This window comes from Alosa sapidissima, chromosome 9 (genome assembly GCF_018492685.1).
Source record: "Alosa sapidissima isolate fAloSap1 chromosome 9, fAloSap1.pri, whole genome shotgun sequence".
NCBI classification, from domain to species: domain Eukaryota; kingdom Metazoa; phylum Chordata; class Actinopteri; order Clupeiformes; family Clupeidae; genus Alosa; species Alosa sapidissima.
In genome coordinates this window covers 710,537-733,453 of record NC_055965.1, presented here as the reverse complement: position 1 = coordinate 733,453, position 22,917 = coordinate 710,537, and the positions used below count along the sequence as shown (strand labels likewise).

The following is a 22,917-nucleotide window of genomic DNA, read 5'->3' as shown; positions in this document are numbered from 1 at the left end:
TATCGGGCAAGCTCGGGGCGCTTGTGAACAGACCCACGCAACACTGATCTACATGCACACCAGAGGTGCACCGAAATGATGACCAGCCACCGAAATGAAAACAAAAGGCACTGCAAATGCACAGAATAAGCTTGCATTAGTGCATTTCAGTAGCTAGTTGTTTACTTTAGTTTCCAAAGTATCATGAGAAGTCGGTTTTATTTTAAGGCGAAAAAGAAAGTGGAGAGCCTACCGCTTTTATTGCAGCTTTTCCATCTCTGTTTTCATTTTAATTATATTGTTCTGCCAGTCGTGCGTTCGCGTGAAACTGAAAGCAACATTGTATGTAATGTAAATGCAAAAACGTAAAAGATTGTGGGCATTTTCAACGATGTGCAAATTGAAAATGACAGGGAATATCCAATCTGCCTGTTTAGACTGCAGTCGCACTGGCACATATCTGATTTATTTCCACATATGAATGAGGCCTAAAATAAATCAATTCCACATATGAGCTGATCTGGAAATATAAGAATCTATGCGTTTTTTTCCTGTTTACACGTCCATGTTGCACATCGGAATTGGGTCATATTTAACTGACGGCGTAAATGTAGCCCATGAGTAGACCCTTTTAAGAGTATGAATGGATTCTACCTCTTTTTGTTGATGGTACTGCACATGGTAATTGATTCCAGCTGTTGTTACAACACATTTATCTAAGCGGAGGATGGGCTGACCAAGAAAGCTTCACTAAACAATCATATTATTTATTACAGTGATTTCCTGTGTATTAGCCGCATTGTGTATAAGTCACAGGATAGGGTTTTATAAACCGAAACCATATTAATACCATATTAACTGCCCCCGTGTATTAACCTCATAGCAGGAAAAATTTTGCAAAATCAATGTATAAACTGCGGCTAATAATTGGGAAATTACGGTACTATTTTCAAAGTTAGCCATAATCAGAGCTATGTGCATGCAATGCTTTTTAAAAGGCTTTCCTAGCGACAATTACATGTATGCATACCAACAATGGAGGCCTCAGCATTTACAGCTGAACATACCTATAGAAGTCAGACTCCAGGAGAGTGAGTTGTCGAGCAATCTCAATGGGGTGTAGAGTCATGAGGTCAAACTGATCAATCTGGCCAGGCTTACTGATGTGCCACTCAATGGGAGGAGGTGGACTCTCAAAGGTGATGTTGTGGCTTGGCCCATTAGCCTGAACCTGCTTCTTTCGCTGGATGATCTTAGTAATGGATTCTACCCATTTCCTCATTGCCTTCCCTACAAAGAGTTAGCACAATACTTAATATAAATAAATACTTAATACAAATATTATATGAAGCACACATACATAAGAGATTAGCAAGAAGAGATAGCTCAGAATAACTTAATACACCAATTTGTGATGATCATAATGACAATGGTCCACAGAGCTATGTGAGTGTATCTGACGAAGATCTGAGCGATCAAAACGTTGTACTCATTAAACTACACTAGGAGCATAGAAGACAGTGAGCGGATATCTTTCTCTTGTTTTCCAACGTGCATTTCTTTACCTCGAACTGTGCCAATAAACTCCTCTAGGCGTCGAAGTAGCTGAGGATCCCTCTCAAAGTCATAGAAGTGGTGTTCCACCCAGTGCCTACATACATTCAGAACCCTGCAGATAGACAATTAACTTTAGGCAAGAGTGCATGTTTAAGTCTGATGCTGTGTGTTTTTCATTATGCTAAAAAACACTGACATCAGTCAGGCTAAACAATACAGACAACCTGAAAAGTCTTTATGGCCAACCCAAATATGTCTGTGTGTTTCAATGCATGCATGTATACCTCAGTTGTACAGGCTGAACAAACTCCTTGCGGAATCGTTTCAGTTCTGCACTCAGGGGCTGGTCTCCATTCTCTAAGGCCATCTGATCTGCCTCAGTGGGCTTTGGCTCAGGGATGTCAAACCTGAAGCAGTTGGGAGAAGCAGCCATAATACGATGTAATACATCCAAATAAATGTAGTGTTCTTTGTGACAATATAAGTTAAATCTTGAAGGAAAGCCAAGGCACTCATCTATAGAAAAAAGATTACAATGCCTTTATTGAAACAGCAAATTTTACAAGTCAAACATCACAATTCTACAAACAGCTGTGGAAGCCAATTTCATCCAAAAAGAGGACGGTGACCAAAAGCATAGCTCCAAACTATATAACATGTTGGTATGGAAATTCCTAAGTGAGCCCAAACTTTTAAACAGCAGTGTATGAAATGATGTGTTCACTGTAGCCTCTTCTCACCTCTCTATTAGCAGATCAAGTAGCTCCTGTGGTTTGCAGAATGACCTGTATGTTGTCAGGAAGGTCCTCACAAAATTGGGGTCTGGTGAAAGACGACATTTAGTTCATCAGTTAATTTTTGTGTTTGCCAAGTGAAGTACACAAGTCTATTACACAAAGTAGGCATTAGATTTAAGTCAAGACAGTGAATGCTTAAAAGGGAGTCAAATGTAGCATTGCTGAAACTTCATAGAAGCAGCTCAGGGTTTTCACTGAGCTGTTTGGCCACATGATGGATCTGTTCTTTTAGTGAGGCTACTGTGGGAACAATAGCTGCCTTGGTGTGGATTTACAAACAATTGGCCTGGAATTATTTAAAAGGCAGGAAACAGACACTGCTCTGACGTACAAAGGCAGCTCAATGTGTGTGCGCACAGAAACACTACTTAAAATAGCTCTGACTACACAATTGCAGAGCCATTCAAGGCTCATACTAAAGGGTCATGTCCATAGAATACACACACATTCACACACACATATACACACACTAGGCTTAACACAGGTGGTTGTCTGTGAACTGTGTTAGATTAAGTGAATGTTTTCAAGTATGTACATGTGTGTGTGTTGCAGCAGGGAAGCCAGGCCTAGCATGTAGCGTGGGACAGGAAGCACCTTTTTCCCTTTCCAACCCTCTGCATACACGCTTGCTCACATGCACTATTTTGCTGCAAAGGCTTATTTCCCAAGGGTTAATAGAAACAAGAAAAAAATGGATGAAGCACTGTGCTATATTTATGCTGCAGTTCAACTGACAAGGTTGAACTTGGGTGGTAACAGGTCAACCCTACTTCTCAACAGTCCAAAAACAATTACAATACATACAGGTTAGAGTTGCCATCAAAACTTATCATTATAACAATGGCATAGCTTTAAGCCAATTTCAATTGGTTGTATTTTTCAAAACATAGCTATTTTAATCTTAAATGGCCAAAGGATAATAATAATAATAATAATAATAATAATAATACATTTTATTTAAGCGCCTTTCAAGGTACCCAAGGTCGCTTCACAAAGGATGGCTATTTTAAACTGCTACAACAAAATTCCCTGATATTCCATGACTTTGCCCCAAAAATTATAAAATTCCCTGACTTTCCATGTCTGGAATAGACTTTCTAAAATTCCATGATATTCCAGAAATTCCATGACCCGTGGGAACCCAGTTCCTATTTTATTTCAACCACCAGCCGCCACTACACACGCATGCATATAGGCAAAAATCAACCAACTATGATAGTTTAAGCTACTGTAAGGTAAGGGTATTCAGTGTTTTCTTTAGTATATTTTGCAGCTGGGGCATGCCAGTCTGCAACCTCAAACCAACCAGCGGTCGAACTGAGCACAGTTAAGTGCATTTAACTTTTTTTGTAATAATTGTAAGCCTCAGTCATAAGGCTGTTTTGATCTAAGCTATAAGAAGAATAACAACATATTTCGAAATGTTTGAAATTCTTCAAGGGGCAAAAATACTAAAGATAGGGTCGGTCTGTCTCACATTTGTGACAATGTCATTTATCTTCGTCACTAGCCCACTTGTTGATCTCCTATACATTTAGCCTGCATTGAAATGGCTTGAGTGCACATCACAAGTTCTCCACATCAAATGTGGTAATTTCTGGTAGGCTATGAATGCATTATTTATGTTATAAGAATGACAGACAGCTTTACACACAAATTCTTCAGTTAAACTATAAGGGCACTCACTTTCATTATCATTGTGAGAAAATAGCCTATGGAAGTTTACCCAATGAGTAGGATATGCTCCAAAAATTAAAGGTCCCATGTGTAAGATCTTCTCCCATCTAGTGTTTAGGGATTATATTACAACCTAATAGAACTACGGTAGCCGTCGCACATCAAAAACATACAGTAACACCCAATTCACAACAAAGATCCGCGTCGAGACGAAACCGTCGCAGAAGGAGTTGCAGCGGTGTGAATTAAATGGTGCACGTTGTTGCCAGCTGTTGCAAGCCATCGCAAAGCATTTAACGTTACCATATCTAGTTGCAACTCATCTTGTTGCGAATCTACCTAGATGATGGCCTTAGCTCCTAAATACCGTAGGTGTGTCAAAACATAAACTTTTCTCTTTTGTCATTGCTTGTGTGTGATGCCAATGAAACACACTTTCGGACATGGAATAAATCATTCAATTTTGCCTGTTAACCGAGCTAGTTAGCTAACATTAGCACAATAAACTGAAAGTGAATGGGAATGGCTAGTGATGTTCGCTAGCTAGATGCTAAGGACTTGGGTTAAACTTGTACATTGTTGCAAACTAACCTAATAATAACATACATTCAGCAACGTTGTGGTAGTCTGCTAGTTCTAGCAAAACTATGGTAGGTGTCTCTGGGTAGAGCCTTTGAACAGGTGGCTGTGCACAAGAGCTTTGCTGAGACAGTGACAGATCACGAACAACGTTTTCAAAATTTTTCTCTATTTGTTTCGTTGGAAAATGCAATGCCAATGTCGGAATGTTAGGAAGACATGTAGGTTGTAGAAAATGCGTTCATAACTTACATCGCTGAATGTAGGGAAATTCAGCAGATGAATCCAAGAAAGTTTTTCTTTGCATGCCAAAAACGGCGCTGTATTTCACAAATGTCCCTAGCCGGCCACCGTTATTTTAACATGGCGCACGTAGATGGAGCGTTTATAAACGCTATGTATATGTAAATGCCGATTTCTAAGCCCATACTGTAGGTATGCTTCAAATTGGTGGTGGTGGTAATTAAACATGACTGAGGCCACATTTATGAATGGGAAATGTTAATATAGCTAACAAACAACTGAAAATGTTACACACTGTCCCTTTAATGAGTTTTGTGAAAATTGTGCTGCCTGTTTTTTGATAGACAAACCACACCGCACATGCTTCCTTGAGACATAACAGTTTAGTGCAGTAAATGGAAGCTCTTGGTAACTCACCCCACCAAACAAATTAACACAAAAAAACAAGATGGAGAAAAAAAATAATTGATTAAAACAAAGTACCGAATAACCTCCTGATACCCCCTCTTACCTGCATACATGTGGAAGGTGAGTCTTTCAATGAGTTTCAGCACTGTGCCAGCCTTGATGATGGGGATGCCCGACTTGGCCTGCACATTTTCCTCAAACACCAGATTCTCTTCTGAGTCTGGCTCAGCAAAGCGGTATACCTCAGCCCCAGGCAAGCGCATCTGCTCCTCCTTCTCCTCCTGCATCATTGCAGAGTCCAGCATGCGTTCCAATGTGGAACGATACTGCAGTGAGATTAGAGCCGCCATCCAGCCATTCTTCTCCTCAGCTGACTTAGCGGCGAAAACTACACTGTTGCCATCCTTCAAGATGATTTCAAAGGCGTGGCGGTACTCGCCCTCCTTGTCATCCTTGTCATTGATCTGCACCTTGCGCATGAAGAACTTCTCTTTGAGGCGATATTCAGCAGTGCTAGCACCTGGAAGCCGCGGCTGTCCATGGTTGGATTTACAGCAGATCATTAGGCCATCAAACAGGAAAATGTGACGCTCGTGTTTGGCACCCACCCGCGTCAAAGCTCCCTCCATGATGAACTCATTGCAGCACTGACCAATGTCTTTGCCTTCCCAGCCATCGATGTTCTTCTGGATTTCGTTCATTTTCTTGATGGCCAGGTGCTTGCCCTTCATCTGCTGGCTGTAGAAGCGGCAGGCCGATTCGCTACAATGGAAGGGATATAAAGCAAATATTAGTAAAAACCCAGAGAATGTGATATGTGAGTGATGGGTCATGTGGAAAGAATGACCTAATAATGTAGACATGGTGTGACGTTCTGTTTCCTAAAACATGTTCTAGGAGGAAGTTGTTTGGAGACAGGAGTACTTGAGAAGAGGACACCTATAACTCCTGTTAACAGTGATAACCCAGGGGAAGTTCACAGGTTTTAATTACAAATAAGAACGTGTGGACAAGATCATACAACCATAACCAAGCCAACACTGTAATCTACAGCTCCAAAACACTACTATGTGAGTTCAATTGATTAACAGTTGATTAACATGAAGATTAATTCTAATCTAACGGCTTGGGCACACCGCCTCCATTGCGTGTACGTTCTGACTGAATTGTGTTGCTACTGCAGCACGGTTGCGCGTGCGTGTGTGCGTGCTCACACCAGGAACGTTTCTGAAGTGACCCTGCTGCAGAACTGCTTCTATTTTTTTCTACATAGTCTGCCTTTGATTTAACTGGCCATCAATACACAATAAGCAACATTAATGAGCTGAAGTGAAGACCAGAAAGTTGACCAGTTACCATACAGCAATCATGTTTACCTTGTTCAGAGGGGAGAGAGAGCACTGGAAAACTACATTCCTTCACCTATGTTATTTTACCTTCAACATAATACAATTATAGCCAATCATCTTTATAGTATACATATATAGCCTCCACTTTCACCAAAAACACCAATATGACTATCTAGCTTCATGATACTGCTATAAAAGGCAACCTTTACAAGCAGTTGTAATTCATTGGTTGTTCAAATAAAAGATAAGATCACACCTGCCATGATTATATAATGATTACCATCAAAAGAGGAAGCTGGAATTCTGGTGTTGTTGATCTGAATATGTTTATATAAGAGACCAGTTTTAAATAGGAAAATTACCGGAAATCTTAGTCATTTTTAAGCGTGATGCTAGCGGGCGATATGCTAATGGTCTAATCCGATTCAATGATCTACCTGTATGCTAGGCTGGCGCTAACGGTGGTATCGTCAGACTCAGAGAACGGCTGGATGGACTGGAGAAAGGTAAAAATAAATTGTTTAACTCAAGGGGAGGTGGAAAATGAGTAATTCCCCAAATGGTGGATTATCCCTTTAAGTCATTGTTCTAGCTTTTCCTCACTATTATTACTGCTATAACTGAAGCACAGAATCAACACATTTGCCTTTTACATGACACATAGGTGCCACTTCTTATCTGTAGACTACTCGCAATTTCGGCATGGTTGCTCTGACATGGGCGGTGAAATAAAAATCAACACACAAGCAACAGATGCAGTGTGTCCAAGCCGTGAGACAGGTAAGTATTGGGTACCTCTAGAGTCGGGAGAATCTTTTAGAGGAGAATCTGCTTGTGCTGTACAAGGACTTGAGGAAAGCAGGGAAGAAAATCAAATAAAAAATATAAATAAAGGGACTGTAATGCAGCAACCAGTACAGGCATCTCAAAAGGATGTCTGCTTTAAATCTGGCTGAGGGGGTTGCAAAAGAGCTTACTGTAGTTTCTGAGACGTGGCGAGGAGTGGTGAGGCAAACGTGTGCCTCGCCGTGAGGAGTACGGTGTCAGATGTGACAGAGAGCAGATGGAACGTAGATAACTCCTCTCATACCAGCACCTCAAAGTACAGCAAAATGAGCTGCATGGATGCCCCAGCAGACAACACTGTCACTCTGCGCTGCAAGCAAGGTGACACTGATCTCATCACAAGATTTACTCCTCATCTCAATAAAAACATCAGAAGCATGTCTCTGAAAATGTTTCAGGCTAAAAGGCACAAAATTACTTAACAAAACACTAGGGAATGGAGGTATAAAATCTAAAATTGCCATACAATCAAACGAACATCTTTAATTAATAAATAGATAAAATAATATCAATCAGCCTCCTATAACCTGACAAGGACACTCAAATTCAGGGTAATGCCTTGACACATTGGGTAATGCCTTGTTCTTTGTCTTTCACACCCACCCACCCCTCTCAAAATCACACACACACACACACACACACAAGGTAGGGAAGCTCAACCATTTTAAAGAAAGTCTTCTAATACACAAAACACTACATTTCCTGCAATGTGTATGCACACAATTGAAATTATTTAGGACACATACCAAAAAATGATCCATCCTTTCCCCATAAAAATATGTTAACTAGAGACCAGAAATGTAAAAAAAAATTACAGCTAAGCTGGAAACCCCAATAATGAAGATCATTTATGTCCTCAAGGTGGAAACTCTTCTTTCTTCCATGGAAGATGAATAAAAAGAATCCAACACACCAAATGATAGTGCCACAAACCGAATAAAAGACCAGAAATGCGAATATCCAGGCTTCACAGAATGAGATGAAGCTTTTACTCACAAGCTTCCACTTGCTTTTTTCCCAGAAAACAGAGAACAATAATGTTACCCACCCCTAACTCCACATCCCTACCATCCCTCCCTATCCTGACGCAATTTCCCAGGGTCAACAGTGGTGAAAGACCAACCCCTCCACTCACCCCCCTCCCTGCAACAAAGTCAAGTAACTATTTTAAGGACAAAAGGGAAACGAAGGACTTGTTTGATGCATATTGGATGAGAAAGGTTGAGTATGTGTTTGAGTGTGTATGATGAAATGTTTCACTGAATATGTCGGTGAAACAATGATTATCAATGTATTGCAAAGAGCATGCAATGGAGGAGAGTTTTTTGGCAGTTATTCTTAAATAGAGACTCAGATTAAAGCTCCTACCTCAGCCTTCTTTTAGCGAGGCTTTTGGAACAGATTCTCTCCATGCTGCTCTGGAGATTCAGCAATGCAGTGATGGCCTGCTTCAGACACTCTTTATCCTCCTCATCCTCACTTTTCTCCTCCAGTTGCTAGGGAAAAATAAGTTGGTAAGAAAACTGGAAGTATACACAAGTATACACTCACAAAGACAAACATGCAGGCACACACACACACACACACACAGGATCATGACGCTGTAAGGCTTTCCTCATGAGGGAGATTAGAAGTAAGTACAGAACAAGTGCTCCTTCTCCCGTCTTCATCCCTCAATTCATATCCCTTCCCCCTTTACAGAAATTAGAGACTCACAAAAACCGTGAATGTATACCCTAAAACACCATTTTATAAGCAGTTTAGAATCATGTTTGCTTCTCCAGTGCATTTTCTTTGGACACAGAATGAGTAGGGCAACAGAACAAGATGACAATCAAGGTTGTGTTATTTAGTAATTTCTATTGTGTTTATGACAAAAGACCTGCATCAACAATATATAATGCTAATTCCACATCTGATATCATTCAACTTTAAAAGCTTGTTCTTATAGTCCCTAAACTCAAAATGTCAATTTCAAACAAAATGTAGTAGAGGCAGTTTAAAGATTTACTCTTTTAGTTTCCCCTCCTTAAGAATTTTGTAAAGAGGCTTAGAGTGCTGAGTGCCAGATTTGTACTCATTAAAAGACTCTACAGGCACATGGTCTGGTCCTTGTGACTCCTCTGCAACATTCAGATTCGTATCATTGATTGAATAAGGTGGGAGGGAGGATGTGCGGTTGAGTTGTTGATCAGAGGTTTAAGTATGTAGTCATCTGTTTAACCTGCCATGGATGAGACTATGGCTGAGATACAACCAATAGCATCACTACAAACCTGCACAAGTAAAACTTGCGGACACAAATCTATTGCCATTGGGAGCAGACATGGGCAGATAGAACAAACATTTGCACCATGAAGTATAACATAATAGTTATAGCAGCAATAATAGTGAGGAAAAGCTAGAACAATGACTTAAAGGGATATTCCACCATTTGGGGAATTACACTCATTTTCCACCTCCCCTTGAGTTAAACAATTTATTTTTACCTTTCTCCAGTTCATCCAGCCGTTCTCTGAGTCTGACGATACCACTATTAGCTCCAGCCTGGCATAGATCATTGAATCGGATTAGACCATTAGCATCTCGTCCGCTAGCATCACGCTTAAAAATGACTAAGATTTCCGGTAATTAACGTGTAAATGTGATTAATTCCATGGTTAGCCTAAATAATTAAGCAATATAGCACGAGTGTGAGAGTGGGATTGGTCATGGATATTCCCACGGGTGTTGTTCGGCCGTAGCCACGAGGCCGGAGGCCGAGTGGCGCAGGCGACAACAGCCGTGGGAATATCCATGACCAATCCCACGATCACGAGTGCTATATTGCTTTTATACAACAATTCTACCACAAACTAAATAATCTGAAAACACCCCATTATTGTTTAAAAATGTTAATTTCGACATCGTTCTTACGCATCAAAAAATAGTTCCCTTTTCAATAGACAGCGTCTTGGTTGCTAGGTAACCAACATTCCAGATCCCTCGTTACTGGTCTTTGTGGTTTACGTGTCTTCTTGAAAGAAATGTTGAAAGTCGGGCTGAAATCACATTCATATCTAGCTTTGCTGCATGCATGTTACAAGGGCACTGGGCCATGTCATGTAAGGGTCTACAAGTCTCCTCCAAGTGACAATCATATTATAAACAATGCTGGCAATGCTGAGAACAATTAGCATCCTCGTTTATCTTACTTAGATTGAGTTGACTGTGTGGCTTAATCCACAGATGTGGTGAAGCACTGTTTCATTATGGTTTGCTAAGGAGTAGGCTAACCCATTGCTTAAAATAGTGGAGAGCTGGGATGAGAACATTGTGTCAAATCTTTGCATTGTATTGCGGAGTGATTTATTATTAGCTGTGCAAAGTCTGAGTTGAAATGTCCAGGGATATTCCAACTCATGGAACGTCTCTCGGCCAATCAGAAACAAATAAATACTTCCATAGAACCCAATTGTTGAATAACTTGTGTTAGATCACAATCTAGCAAGGTTCCATGTCAAATCAGCCTACAAAATCGGCATCAGTCTTTTACCGTTAGTCTTATTACACTTTCTAACTTAAGAGACCAGTTTTAAATAGAGAAATTACCAGAAATCTTAGTCAATTTTAAGTGTGATGCTAGCGGGCAAGATGCTAATGGTCTAATCCGATTCAATGATCTATGCTAGGCTGGAGCTAAAAGTGGTATCGCCAGACTCCGAGAACGGCTGGATGAACTGGAGAAAGGTAAAAATCAATAGTTTAACTCAAGGGGAGGTGGAAAATGAGTGCAATTCCCCAAATGGTGGAATATCCCTTTAATGGATTTGTCTGGGTGAAAACAGAGTGGAGCAAGACATACTGTACGATGGATTAACTTAAAACTGCTCATAGGTCATAGGACTCTTGAATTTCTTAAGCATTGAGGTTTACAGGGGATGCTGATAGTGTTGACTTCTTACCTTTAAGATCTCAAAGTGATGGAGGCAATGGTACACAGGGGTTAGCAGCAAGCGAGGTAGGACATACTGGACAGCTTCCTTAAAGCCTTCACAGATAGACTGCAGATGAACAGAGCAGACAGACAGAGAGACAGATAGACAGAGTGGTGCAATCACTTGTTGGGTTCCTCTGTGATAATCCCCCTTTCAGTACTGTAGGAACTTTTTGCAGTTCCAAGAACCCCTTTTTTCACACATTTGGATAGCATGGATCAAAGAGTTCCTCTGACCGCAGTTCCGATATCTATTTGAGATCCTACTTAGGGGTACAGTAGGGTCTTTTCTCTGTACATAGGAACCATGACTGATGTGCATGCCAAGGCAGCAGAAGTGCCATATTTAAATCTCTTTAAAAAATAATTCAGCTTCTGTTTAAATCTTAAACATACATAAAAACCGCATTGAACAATGCTAATTCTTTTTTTATGCTTCATGATAATGTTATCAGGTAGTAACTAAATAGCTATGCTGTCTGTTTCATAACTTTATGTTCATGTAATAATTGGGCTACTAATGTGTGTTAAGTTATCTCAGAGTTCCTACTGTGCAAATGCAAAATACAAAAGCCCTAGGAACTGTGTAGTTCTAGGGGCAACCTCTCTAGTTAGTAGAACTGTTTTCTTAGAACTAGTGTGTCTGAATGCACCTTATACTAGAATACTCTAGCACCAGTTCACAGTGTGAACTTTGTTTAGAAAGAAACAATGTGACTAATAACGCAAGGTTCCTGCACACTTATTATAGGTAAATCACAATACGGATGCGAGTCATTTATTATGAATTATACATTCTCAGATTTTAGAACACACAATATTGGACAAATTAGAGTAAGCAGAATAGTCTTGTACTGCATCTGATTGTTGCTTCAAACCTGAAGGTAAAATGCAGCCCCAGGCTTAGAGAGCTGGCTCAGGAAGTGATCATGGAAGCCACTCCGCAGGATGTCCTGAGCAAAAGACTCGTAGGGGTCAAAAGCCAGCTCCTGGAAAAAACCCACACCCCGAATTAAAATGAGATTCCAACAACCAGTCCCTCACCCACTAGCAAAAAAGACATACATTTCCAACATGTGTGCAAAGGGCAACATCAGTGTATCAACAGTGTAGTTATAATACAGTAGTTATAAAAAAAAAAAAAAGTAAATATATATATATATATATATATATATATATATATATATATATATATATATATATATATACACACATACACACACACACACACACACACACACAGTATTGGCTTGTCGCGGCATACACATCATATATATTGTTACATCCCTGTCTGTTTGTCCTCTTTATGTCTGCATTACAGAGGTGGAGCCTAGCAGGCAAATGTGTGTCATCTACCCTAATTGAGCGGTTGCGATATAAAAGGGCTACCTGGCGGCTGCGCAAGGTTCCTCCTCTCCACCTTAGACCAAGTTGCACTTTCGTTTTGCTTTCTACACTAAACTGCATCCATGCAGAATTGCATTCAAATTTTGTTTCTTACCACACCCATCCTGACATTTTCTCTATTTTTGTGCTCAATTATTTACTTAAATAAATATGCTTTTGTTAAACGTGACCCTCGTGTGGTCTCCATCAATATTGCTAAACCAAACAAGCCTGGTTTGGTCATTTTATATATACACTGCAAACAATTAAATCTAACTAAGTGTTCTTAATCAAAAAATCTATTTGGTATTGTTTTAAGTATGAAAAGACTTACCTAGCGCTCTCTCAAAAGATCATTTTGACTTAATTAACTTTGACTTATTTTAAAGATTCTTATCAAGACAAATTTACTTAACGCACTGGCAGAAAAATTTGCTTCTTTTCAGGATGAGATATCTTAAAATACATCAAACTTTTCGTAAAATAAGTCAAATGATTTCACGAGAAAGCGCTAGGTAAGTCTCTATATACTGAAAACAATACAAACTAGTTTTTTTTTTTATCTTTATGGAAAAAAATTGAGACCACTGCAAATTTTTCTGATGTCATCTTATAGTTGCTAAGTGACATACGAATGAGTTGCCTATCATATTCAAATTTCCAGTGGTCTCCTAATTTTTAATATGACTGTCAATTTGAATGGGAGTATTGTGTGTAGATTGATGACAAAAAGAGTGAATTGAATCCATTTTAAGATGAGTTTGAAACATAACAACATGTGGAAAACTTGAAAGGGTCTGAAAACTTTCCAGTTGCACTGTGTGTGTGTGTGTGTGTGTGTGTGTGTGTGTGTGTATTGCAGACTGGCGACACCAAGAGGAAGTAATGTTGATGCAAGGTTAACGGTCCATGTGTGTCAATCATTGTACTTCTGTGCATGCATTGTTTATTGTGTAGGCCTATTAATGCAGTAACCGAACTATCAACATAGCCACCGTGCCAATAATATGGAAAGTGATCACTTTAAAGTATATTTAACTGTGTAGAGGCCAATATTAAAAATTGTTTTGCAGCACGGTCAGACAGGTTTTTACAGTGCAATCAAAGTATTTGATATTATTCCTATTATTTCACACACGCTCGGAGTTTGGGAGCTCTGGCTACTTATCTCAAGCCAGCTGTTAGAAATTTGGTTGTAACATGAAAACTTTTGATTGTAACATGAAATTTGACAAGCAAATCAGTAATGTGGTTAAAACAAGTTTTTTCCAGCTCTGTCTCCTGGCTAAAGTTAAGAACTTTCTTAACAGGCATGATTTAGAAAAGGCGATTCATGCTTTTATTAGTTCAAGACTCGATTACTGTAATGCCTTGTATGCTGGCTTGAGTCAAACGTCCATCTCACGTCTGCAACTTGTGCAAAATGCTGCTGCCTGCTTTTTAACAAACACACCTAGACGCGAACATATTACTCCTGTTCTTTATACACTACATTGGCTCCCTGTGCGTTTTAGAATAGAGTTCAAGATTTTCTTGTTTGTTTTTAATGCCCTTAATGGCCTGGCCCCAGAATACTTATCTGAGATGTTGACCCTGCGTGAGCACAACCGGTCTTTGCGGTCTTCTAACCAATTGGTGTTAGAGGTCCCAATGTCCAGGTATAAACGGTGGGATGAGCAGGCTTTTGCGGTTTTGGCCCCGAAACTCTGGAATAAGCTACCCCCTGATATTCGGACAATAACGGACATTGGTCTTTTCAAGTCTAAACTAAAGACTCACTTGTTTAGAATGGCTTTTAATTGCTGTAGTGGTGTGACAATTCTAGTTATTTATTTAAGTCTACATGTCAATCTTTTTACTGCTTGATATGCTGTTTTTACCCTTAGCTTCTGATGTGAAGCACTCTGGGCGCCTACTGGTTGTTGTAAAGTGCTATACAAATAAATGTTGATTGATTGATTGACAATAAATTATATCCCTGGAAAATGCTGTGTGCTAAAGTGAAGGCTAATGTGAGCTCCTTTAGCAAGAATAGTAAAACTGATTGTTTACATTTCTCTTTTTCTTTCACTTGCCTTCCATATTAAAATCACTGCCTTGATGAAATGTCCCTTTATGTCATTTTACTGATAACAATGATTTGAGATTTACTTAGGAGAATGGCAGTGCCATTACCTCAGCGAGGTCCTCAAAGCAGCTGCCCACCAGAGGGTGTGGGCTACCCTCATCGGTCATTTCAACTGTGTCCTCTATCAACCCCAACAGCTTCACAGTAACCTCATGGATATCCACAATACGACTGAAAATGTTCTCCACATCCTAAATGGCATAAAGTCAGGCAATGAGAGAAGCAAGGCATAAACTGAAGCTTAAAGATAAAAAACAGAAAATGCAGCTAACATCACATAGGTGAAAGCGACAGCTTACATGGAGTGAGAAAAGCATGGTGTTGGATGCGAAGGGCTCGCGGAACACCTTAATGATGAGATTGAGGTCACGAAGGTACTGACGAACTTCTGCCATGAAAGCTTTGACCAGGTCATAGTAAGTCTGCTCTTCGGATGATGACGGCTCTTCATCTATCAGGGGGAAGACACTAATGTCCTCTTCGTCTTGGTGGAACATATCCATCAGCACCTGTCAAGACAACGCAATCACAGACTGACCGAGGACTAACACTAAGAACAACCCAATTCTGAATATCCCATATATACTCGATGTGTATATGTACCAAAACCCCAAATGGCATGATGGTGATCCTTAAAAAACGTCCCACCTTGTCTGCACACATGGCCACAGTGATGTCCTGCTGGGAGATCTCATAGTGACGAATGTTGCGTACATAGTTCCCAGCTAGTTTCAGGATATCAGCAGAGATGTACTCAAGCACAGCTACGATGTACACAGACACCTGATGGTCTATTTTATAACCAAGTACCTCCTGTTGGGTTGAAGATGGCATTATGGGTTTAAGGAGATAAATGTTCATTACAAAATCCTTCACATTAGCTGGAAAAGATACACATAACCCTCCCCTTTCACTTTTCCCACAGCACTTCAGGAAAACAAACTGAGAACTGAATTTGGTCTTTGTAAACAGAGCGTTCTTCTTCAGTGTCTCCCCTACAAACAGGTCTCAGGCAGTTTTGGCTTCACCATATTTCCATGTTTTAGACTTTTTTCCCTCTGAATTCACATTATATAACAACTAACAGAAGATTCAACTGATTGACAAAAAATCTTTGTGATTTGGTATTTTTCAGAAATGCACAGTGAAATGTAACGTGAAAACACATAGTATGGTCTTTGTTATATGCTGGGTTTCAAATATTGCTGGCTTTCTATGATTCAAAATTGCTAATTGGTATAATTCAAAGATCCAATAACTGTATACCAAATATTAGATGTACCGCATAGCGGTACAAAATATGACCACCGCTCAGTCCTGCACACTCTCCGCAAAAATAAAATCACACATCAATTTGTCTCCATCCCCTACTCTTGCAACTCATGTGTATGTAAATGAGTGTGTGCATGTATGAGTTTGCTTTTGTGTGTGTATGTATACATATGTATGTATGTATGTATGTATGTATGTATGTGTGTGGTTGTGTGTGTGTGTGTGTGTTTATGTGTGTGTCTGTTTGTGCGTGTGTATTTATGTGCATGTGTGTCACTGTGTTATAGCACCCCCTAATGACAACTTGAGGTGTGTCCATAGACCATATCCTGATAACTTCTATATAATTATGAAGATATTGGTGATGGAATCTGAATGATCTCAATATTCACTTATAAGCAGCATTTAGCATCTGATCATTGCCATTGATCCGACATAGATGACATAAAAAATGGCTGTGCACAAGGAAAAACTGGACCATTAATTAATCTAATTTGGTGTATGTTAATGTGCCACATAAGCAGTTGATACCCAGAGACGGAATCTGACAGATAATAAGTTATTAAGTAGTACCTTGAGTAAAGGGTGGATTTTATCCACTGGTAAGGCAAGAGGATTTCTCCTCTTCCTCTTCTCAATGGCAGCCTGGGCATCAGCAATAGCCCATTTATCTATGGGGTGGGGAAAACTCTTCTGTACACGTTCCTGAAAGGAAATAGGAACACAGAAAGTGAAAATATGACCAGATTTCTGTACAATTCACTTTCACAACAAATCGTTTCCATTTCAGGGGTGAATGATTTTCCATGATACTTAAGGAAACACCAGCACAAACACATCTACAGCTCTCTACTGAAGGGAAACCAGAATGTAAAAAGGAGAAACACTGGGTCAGTTCATTGTAGATGTGTAAACTATATATGAAGCTGCAAAGCACATGTATAGCTTCAAGAACGTAATTGTGATTACACCATATGCACAAGAAGGGGGGAGAAAGGAGAGAGAAAGAGAGAGAGAGAGAGAGAGAGAGAGAGAAAGAAAGAAAGAAAGAAAGAAAGAAAGAAAGAAAGAAAGAAAGAAAGAAAGAAAGATGAAAAATATGGAGTGAGACAGAATGATGGTAAGGGATACATGGTAGAACAGCACTACCATGTTCAGTGGTTAAGCTTTGAACTTAAACCTCTGAATAAAGCACCTGCACATTTCATCAGACTCATCTGCTGGCATTAGAGAAAAGACAAAATACAATCTGAATATGTTAGACGAAAAAAATGAATATGAACGCAGGTCTGACGAAACTTCCTGTGTGCAATATAGATAGACAGTCAAAATAAATTATAAGCAGTTAATGTGTCCACTTCTCAAAAGCATGATGCATGAGGCTAGGCAATTGGAGCAATTGCTATAATAACTGCACTCACTGCCACATCCTGCACAGTGCGTGGCTGTGCCTGACAGAGCATGTTTAGAAGTAACAGGATCAACTCCTCAATGTACTGCAGAGCCTCCTCTTGGGATGACAGCTTAGGGTGTACCTGGCTCAGGACCTGAACACACAAAAAGCAACATACATCACATTTATTTTCTGCAGACAATTAGGACATGGACATTTTTCTGTGTACAATTTTATACAGAAAAGCATGTTACCATTTAAGTTAATAAAAAAATAACACTCCCAAGGTCACAGAAGAACTGCTAGCTTTCACAGCATGTTGGATGCTTACACAATATACTGCATACTTGTGGAAAAATGATACTGCAAACTCTCGATCCAATAACTCCTGCCTGATCTCTTCAGCAATACTTACACAGAATACAAATACACAGAACAATAGTTACAGTGCAAGATGCAAAAAGACTTAGAAAGTGAAGTAAAGAAATGTGTGAGAGGGATGAATATAAGCAGAGAGATGATGAAAGTCACAGAAAACTTTTACGAGTTATTCTGTGTCAAATCAGACAAAATCCAGGAAAATGATTGCAGCACAGACTCTGATTTCCTCAAAGATTGTCTACACAATGTTTAGGTTCCATAATTAAAACCTGTAAAATATTTTTGTTCAATTCTATTGTTTTCATAGTCTTTTTGCCATTGCTTGTGAACACTCTCTAAAAGGCCTTATCTTCGAGGCCATGTTTGGACATCTTAAAAAGTATTATTCCTAGCCTGACTAGCCAAACTTTGTAGAATGGAAGACAAACATGTTCTCAGTACGATTCAATCATTAAAAGTTTGTACCACAGTCTCATTGGTTTTACAAAAGTCCCTAGTTTCAGAAAAAACATGCAAAAAAAGTGATATTGAGGGTCTCAAAACTCCTTTATTGTGACACACCTGCCATCAATCAGTATTTTCTCTAGAAATATAATCCTTTGTTAATGTCTCAAAGTGTGAAGTCAAAAAAAAGGCAATGACAATAATAAGGATAAAACAAGGTGTGTTTGTATTTTTGTGTCATTTTCATGCAACTGAAATGGTATGTGGGGTAGCTGGTAGGGCAATAAAAATCTATGTGGAAATAGCCAAGTATATGGACATTTAGTGTGTTAAGTACCAATATTGTACCAAGTCCCATTCTCAGAATGCATGTAGTTACAGGTGTTTTGGGAACATAACACCATTATAAAAGGAGCAAAATGCTATGCTGTGTTTCACCTGAGGGGGCACTAAAATCTATTGTTTATTGTAAATGTTCATTTTGGTGTTCCCAAAACACCTGTAACTATATGCATTTATTCTGTGAATGGGACTTGGTACAATATTGGTACTTTACATGTTAAATATCCATATATAAAATACAAACACGCCTTGTTTTATCCTTATTATCGTCACGGTCATTTGATGTGGAGACTTCAACTTGTTGGAGAACATTAATAAACTGATGTATTTGAAGAGGAAATGGTGACTGATACCAAATGAAAAAACAAAACTGTTTTTTTTAATACCCTTAATATCACACTTAATGCACATTTTTCCAAAATCTAGGGCCCTTTAAAAAACCAGGAGACATTTAGTACATAAATTGTTTACACACTTTTTATGAGTTGGTCTTCCACCCTAGAAAATTTGAAGAGGCTAGGGAAAATATTTGTCAGGATATTAATGCCCAAACATGGCACGTGATTCAATTTCAAGGTCTGAAAAAGATGTGAAGACAGAAGATTTGCACAGAAATATTTCACAAGCAGGGCCAGGTTAAGGTCATCTGGGGCCTGGGTGGTTGCCGCTTTGTTTCGAATCAGTCACTGATTAGCCTATCAGTGACATGCACGCCAGGTCAAAATCAGGTCATTTATTTTTCGTGGGTTTATCACTAGGTGGCAGGTCTCGTTAGATCTCTTCCCAGAAACTTTGCAGGCAACACTTCTCAGGTGCTGAAGGGAGAAATGAAAAAGTCGAAGAAAGATATTGCAGCAGGTGCGTTTTCGCCAGACAACGCTGGATGAGTCCACCTTTCTACTAAGACAAGATGACCACGACAGGTCAAAAACATTACAAGGAGTGACTGAACACCGTGCTGAGGAGGTCCACCACGAGCAAGCCTAGCGGAGTGAGTGGTAGGCCGAGTCGCGGTTGCAAGAGGGCACGCCCTTGCCAGAGTGCCGAATATGTTGGTGATAGTGACTCATAAAAGACGCAATATCTCCATTTCCATCTCCATCTCCAAAAAAACAGGGATTTTGATGAAAACTAGCCACTGTTTAGTGTGGGATTTCTCAGGAACAGAGGCGTGTAGAAATACACGGTTTGCACCCACTGAGAGCTTAAAGTCTCACCTTTTAAACGAGCCATTGTATGTGTTCATAGCTATAACACAGAATATGCTGTAGCTGTACAAAAATCATCAACAATGGTCTAGATTGCTGGCACTCTAGGACAAAGCTTCCGAAAACAGCTTGGCATTCAATGAGTTAACACTTACTGCCAGCTCTTCATGGGAGTAGAAGCACAACACCAGTTATTCAGACATAAAGGTAATCACCATGCGGTTTACATCACGCTCAGTTATTAGAGGGCATGAAAATGCACTCTACTGTTATCCGATTTCTTCTTATTTTTCTTCTACGTATTTGTGCGTTTAATTCAGCTTCAACCATTTGACGTAGAAACTTTGTTCAAACTGTGGTGCGTAGGTCTTACTTAGGTAACACTTATACTTTTTGAACTATTAATTAAAAACTACTAAAAATTTCCCCATAGACTTAACATTGGCGATTATGACATCACAGTAGGGCACTTAGAATCCTATGCCAAGTGTTCCGGCCACCTCCAGCAACTGTCTGTCTCAGGCTTTATAGTCCAGGCAAAGTAAGGTCTGACCCAAAACTAATTGCAACAGAATTTATTTTCACATTTTTATATTTCAATTGGTGATCTAAACACCATAGTAAAAGTCCATGAAAATCCAGTTGGTGGAAATATGTTAAAATGAGGGTTGTTTTATGCATTATCCTTCAGCAAAAACTGACAAAACTGTAATTAGAATGTTATAGAATAAGCATTCTAAAGAATATCTGACCCAATCTAACTTAACATGGAATTTTAGAATATTGCATTGTTGAGGAACATTCTTTTATTTTCAAAGAGTTAGTACATTTCTCAGGCTTATTTCAGACTGGTTTGTTGCTAATTGGTGTCTATTTTTCCATTTTGGCCCTTTGAATCAATGGAAATTGTTGTTGCGTCTTTAAATAGAGCCAGTGTGTTTTTGCATGTAAGTGTTCCACAATGTTAAAGTTGTACAAACACATAGTTAAGCATTATTTAGCCTAGGAAAGTGTTTTTGGTGGTCTGATTTAGAGGCCACTGAATCATATACAGTAGGCCTATCACACGAAAGTATCAGTCCATCATTTTCCAAGACTTATAGACTTATAGTAATTTACCTCTTGCCCGGGGGTTGACTGAGAGACTGTCTATCCAGTCAGAGGGGCCTGTATGATGCCTCTTTACTTTGCACAATTTTGGCTAAAACAGTAATCAGACAGCACAGTATGTTTATGTAAGTGAATGAATAAAGGAAAATTATAAAGGCAAAGTTGAAGATGGACATGATAATGTCCAAATTCGACAGAAAGGTGCAGATAACTGCAGCTAGCCTCCAAAGAGGTGACTGTTGTGACGTCTGGCAAAAGGTGCATGCTATACTAATAAATATAGTTTAAGCTTAATAATTAAAATGCATGCCTATGCATGGGCCATGGTTTTACCAAAATAATAGAACAGCCAAAACTATACATATTCTAAAAGCATATGCCCTGTACATGAAATATAGCATTAATCAACTTATGTCCCATCTTCCTTCATGCATAATACATACTCCTCTATTCTGTATAGGCGAATCAAGTGAACAGCTGATACATTTTGGCCTGCACTATTAAGGGAAACAAATTAAACATCATAAACTACATATTTTCTAAAAGCATATAACCTCTAGAAGTGATGTGACACCAATTAGGACATGTCCCATCTTCCTCCATGCAATGCACAATACATTGCCATTCTGTATAGGCGAATCTAGTGTAAAGCGGACACATTTTAACATATACTGTCTAGGGAAAGCAAATTAAACACCCTAAACTATATATTTTCTGAAAGCATAAACCCTCCAGAGGAGATATAACACCATTTAAGATATTTCCCATCTTCCTCCATGCCATGCACATACATTGCCCTATATTCTGTATAGGTGAATCTAGTGTAAAGCGGATACATTTTAGCCTATACTGTCTATGAAAAACAGAATTAATACCCTAAACTATATATTTTCTGAAAGCATATTACTTGTAGATGAGATATAACACCAGTTAAGACATGTCTCATCTTCCTCCATGCCATGCACAACATATTGCCCTCTATTCTGCAAAGGTGAATCTAGTGTACAGTAGATACATTTTGGCATGTACAGTCAAGGGAAAACAAATTAAACACCCTAAACTATATATTTTCTGAAAGCATATACCCTCTAGAAGAGATATTACACAATTTCAGACATTTCCCATCTTCCTCCATGCCATGCACAATACATTGCCCTGTATTCTGTAAAGCTGAATCTAGTGTAAAGTGGATACATTTTGGCCTATAATGTCCAGGGAAAACAGATTAACCACCCTAAACTATATATTTTCTAAAAGCATATGCCCTCTAGATGAGATATAATACCAGTTAAGTATTATCTTCCTCCATGCCTTGGACATGGTACATATTCCTATATTGCATTTACTCTGTATTAAAACACATTGATTTTAATATATCGCTGAAAAAGCTAGAGCAAAAATGTTCAATGTTAACATTTAAAATCATATTATTGTTTAATTTGACCATCATTTGTCCTCAGATTCACCCCTGTGGGCTGAATAGTAATTGAGATATAGGGCTATATTTGTCTAATATGCATGGTCACTAGCAAATAGCTTAGGGGTTTGTCCAGTCCACATTGGGTGTGGTTTTGTTTTCAAAAGTCCGGCAAAAAGGTGGATCTTATGTTTCTTAATTAGTCATGGGTGTGTTTTGGGCTTAACATCCTTTAAACTAATGAGAGTGACATCTGTCATTCCCTTTAACAGCAAGCAGTGCGCCTTCAAAAAGCGCATCGATATTTTGATAGTCAGCGGCGTTATGTTCCCCATTGTAATCGTGTAATTGGTAATGTTTTACATGGATGCGCGCTGGTGCACGTTCTTGTGGACGAGAAAAGCAGGGTGTAATTGTGCACTCGC

At 39.2% G+C, this 22,917-nt stretch overlaps 1 protein-coding gene across 2 annotated transcripts in view; it reads right to left on the bottom strand.

Annotated features, from left to right (window-relative positions):
- Positions 1–22,917, bottom strand: part of LOC121718531 (son of sevenless homolog 1-like) — a 49,924-nt gene that overhangs the window by 15,111 nt on the left and 11,896 nt on the right. For both annotated transcript variants that reach the window (XM_042103540.1, XM_042103541.1), the window contains exons 2-14: positions 17,619–17,744; positions 16,771–16,902; positions 15,574–15,738; positions 15,225–15,434; positions 14,973–15,116; positions 12,290–12,400; positions 11,380–11,478; positions 8,804–8,931; positions 5,344–6,002; positions 2,277–2,358; positions 1,821–1,943; positions 1,545–1,648; positions 1,047–1,269 (exon numbers count right to left, since the gene is read on the bottom strand). In XM_042103540.1, the coding sequence (XP_041959474.1) occupies positions 1,047–1,269; positions 1,545–1,648; positions 1,821–1,943; positions 2,277–2,358; positions 5,344–6,002; positions 8,804–8,931; positions 11,380–11,478; positions 12,290–12,400; positions 14,973–15,116; positions 15,225–15,434; positions 15,574–15,738; positions 16,771–16,902; positions 17,619–17,744 (2,306 nt within the window). The remainder of the gene's footprint in view (positions 1–1,046; positions 1,270–1,544; positions 1,649–1,820; positions 1,944–2,276; positions 2,359–5,343; positions 6,003–8,803; positions 8,932–11,379; positions 11,479–12,289; positions 12,401–14,972; positions 15,117–15,224; positions 15,435–15,573; positions 15,739–16,770; positions 16,903–17,618; positions 17,745–22,917) is intronic.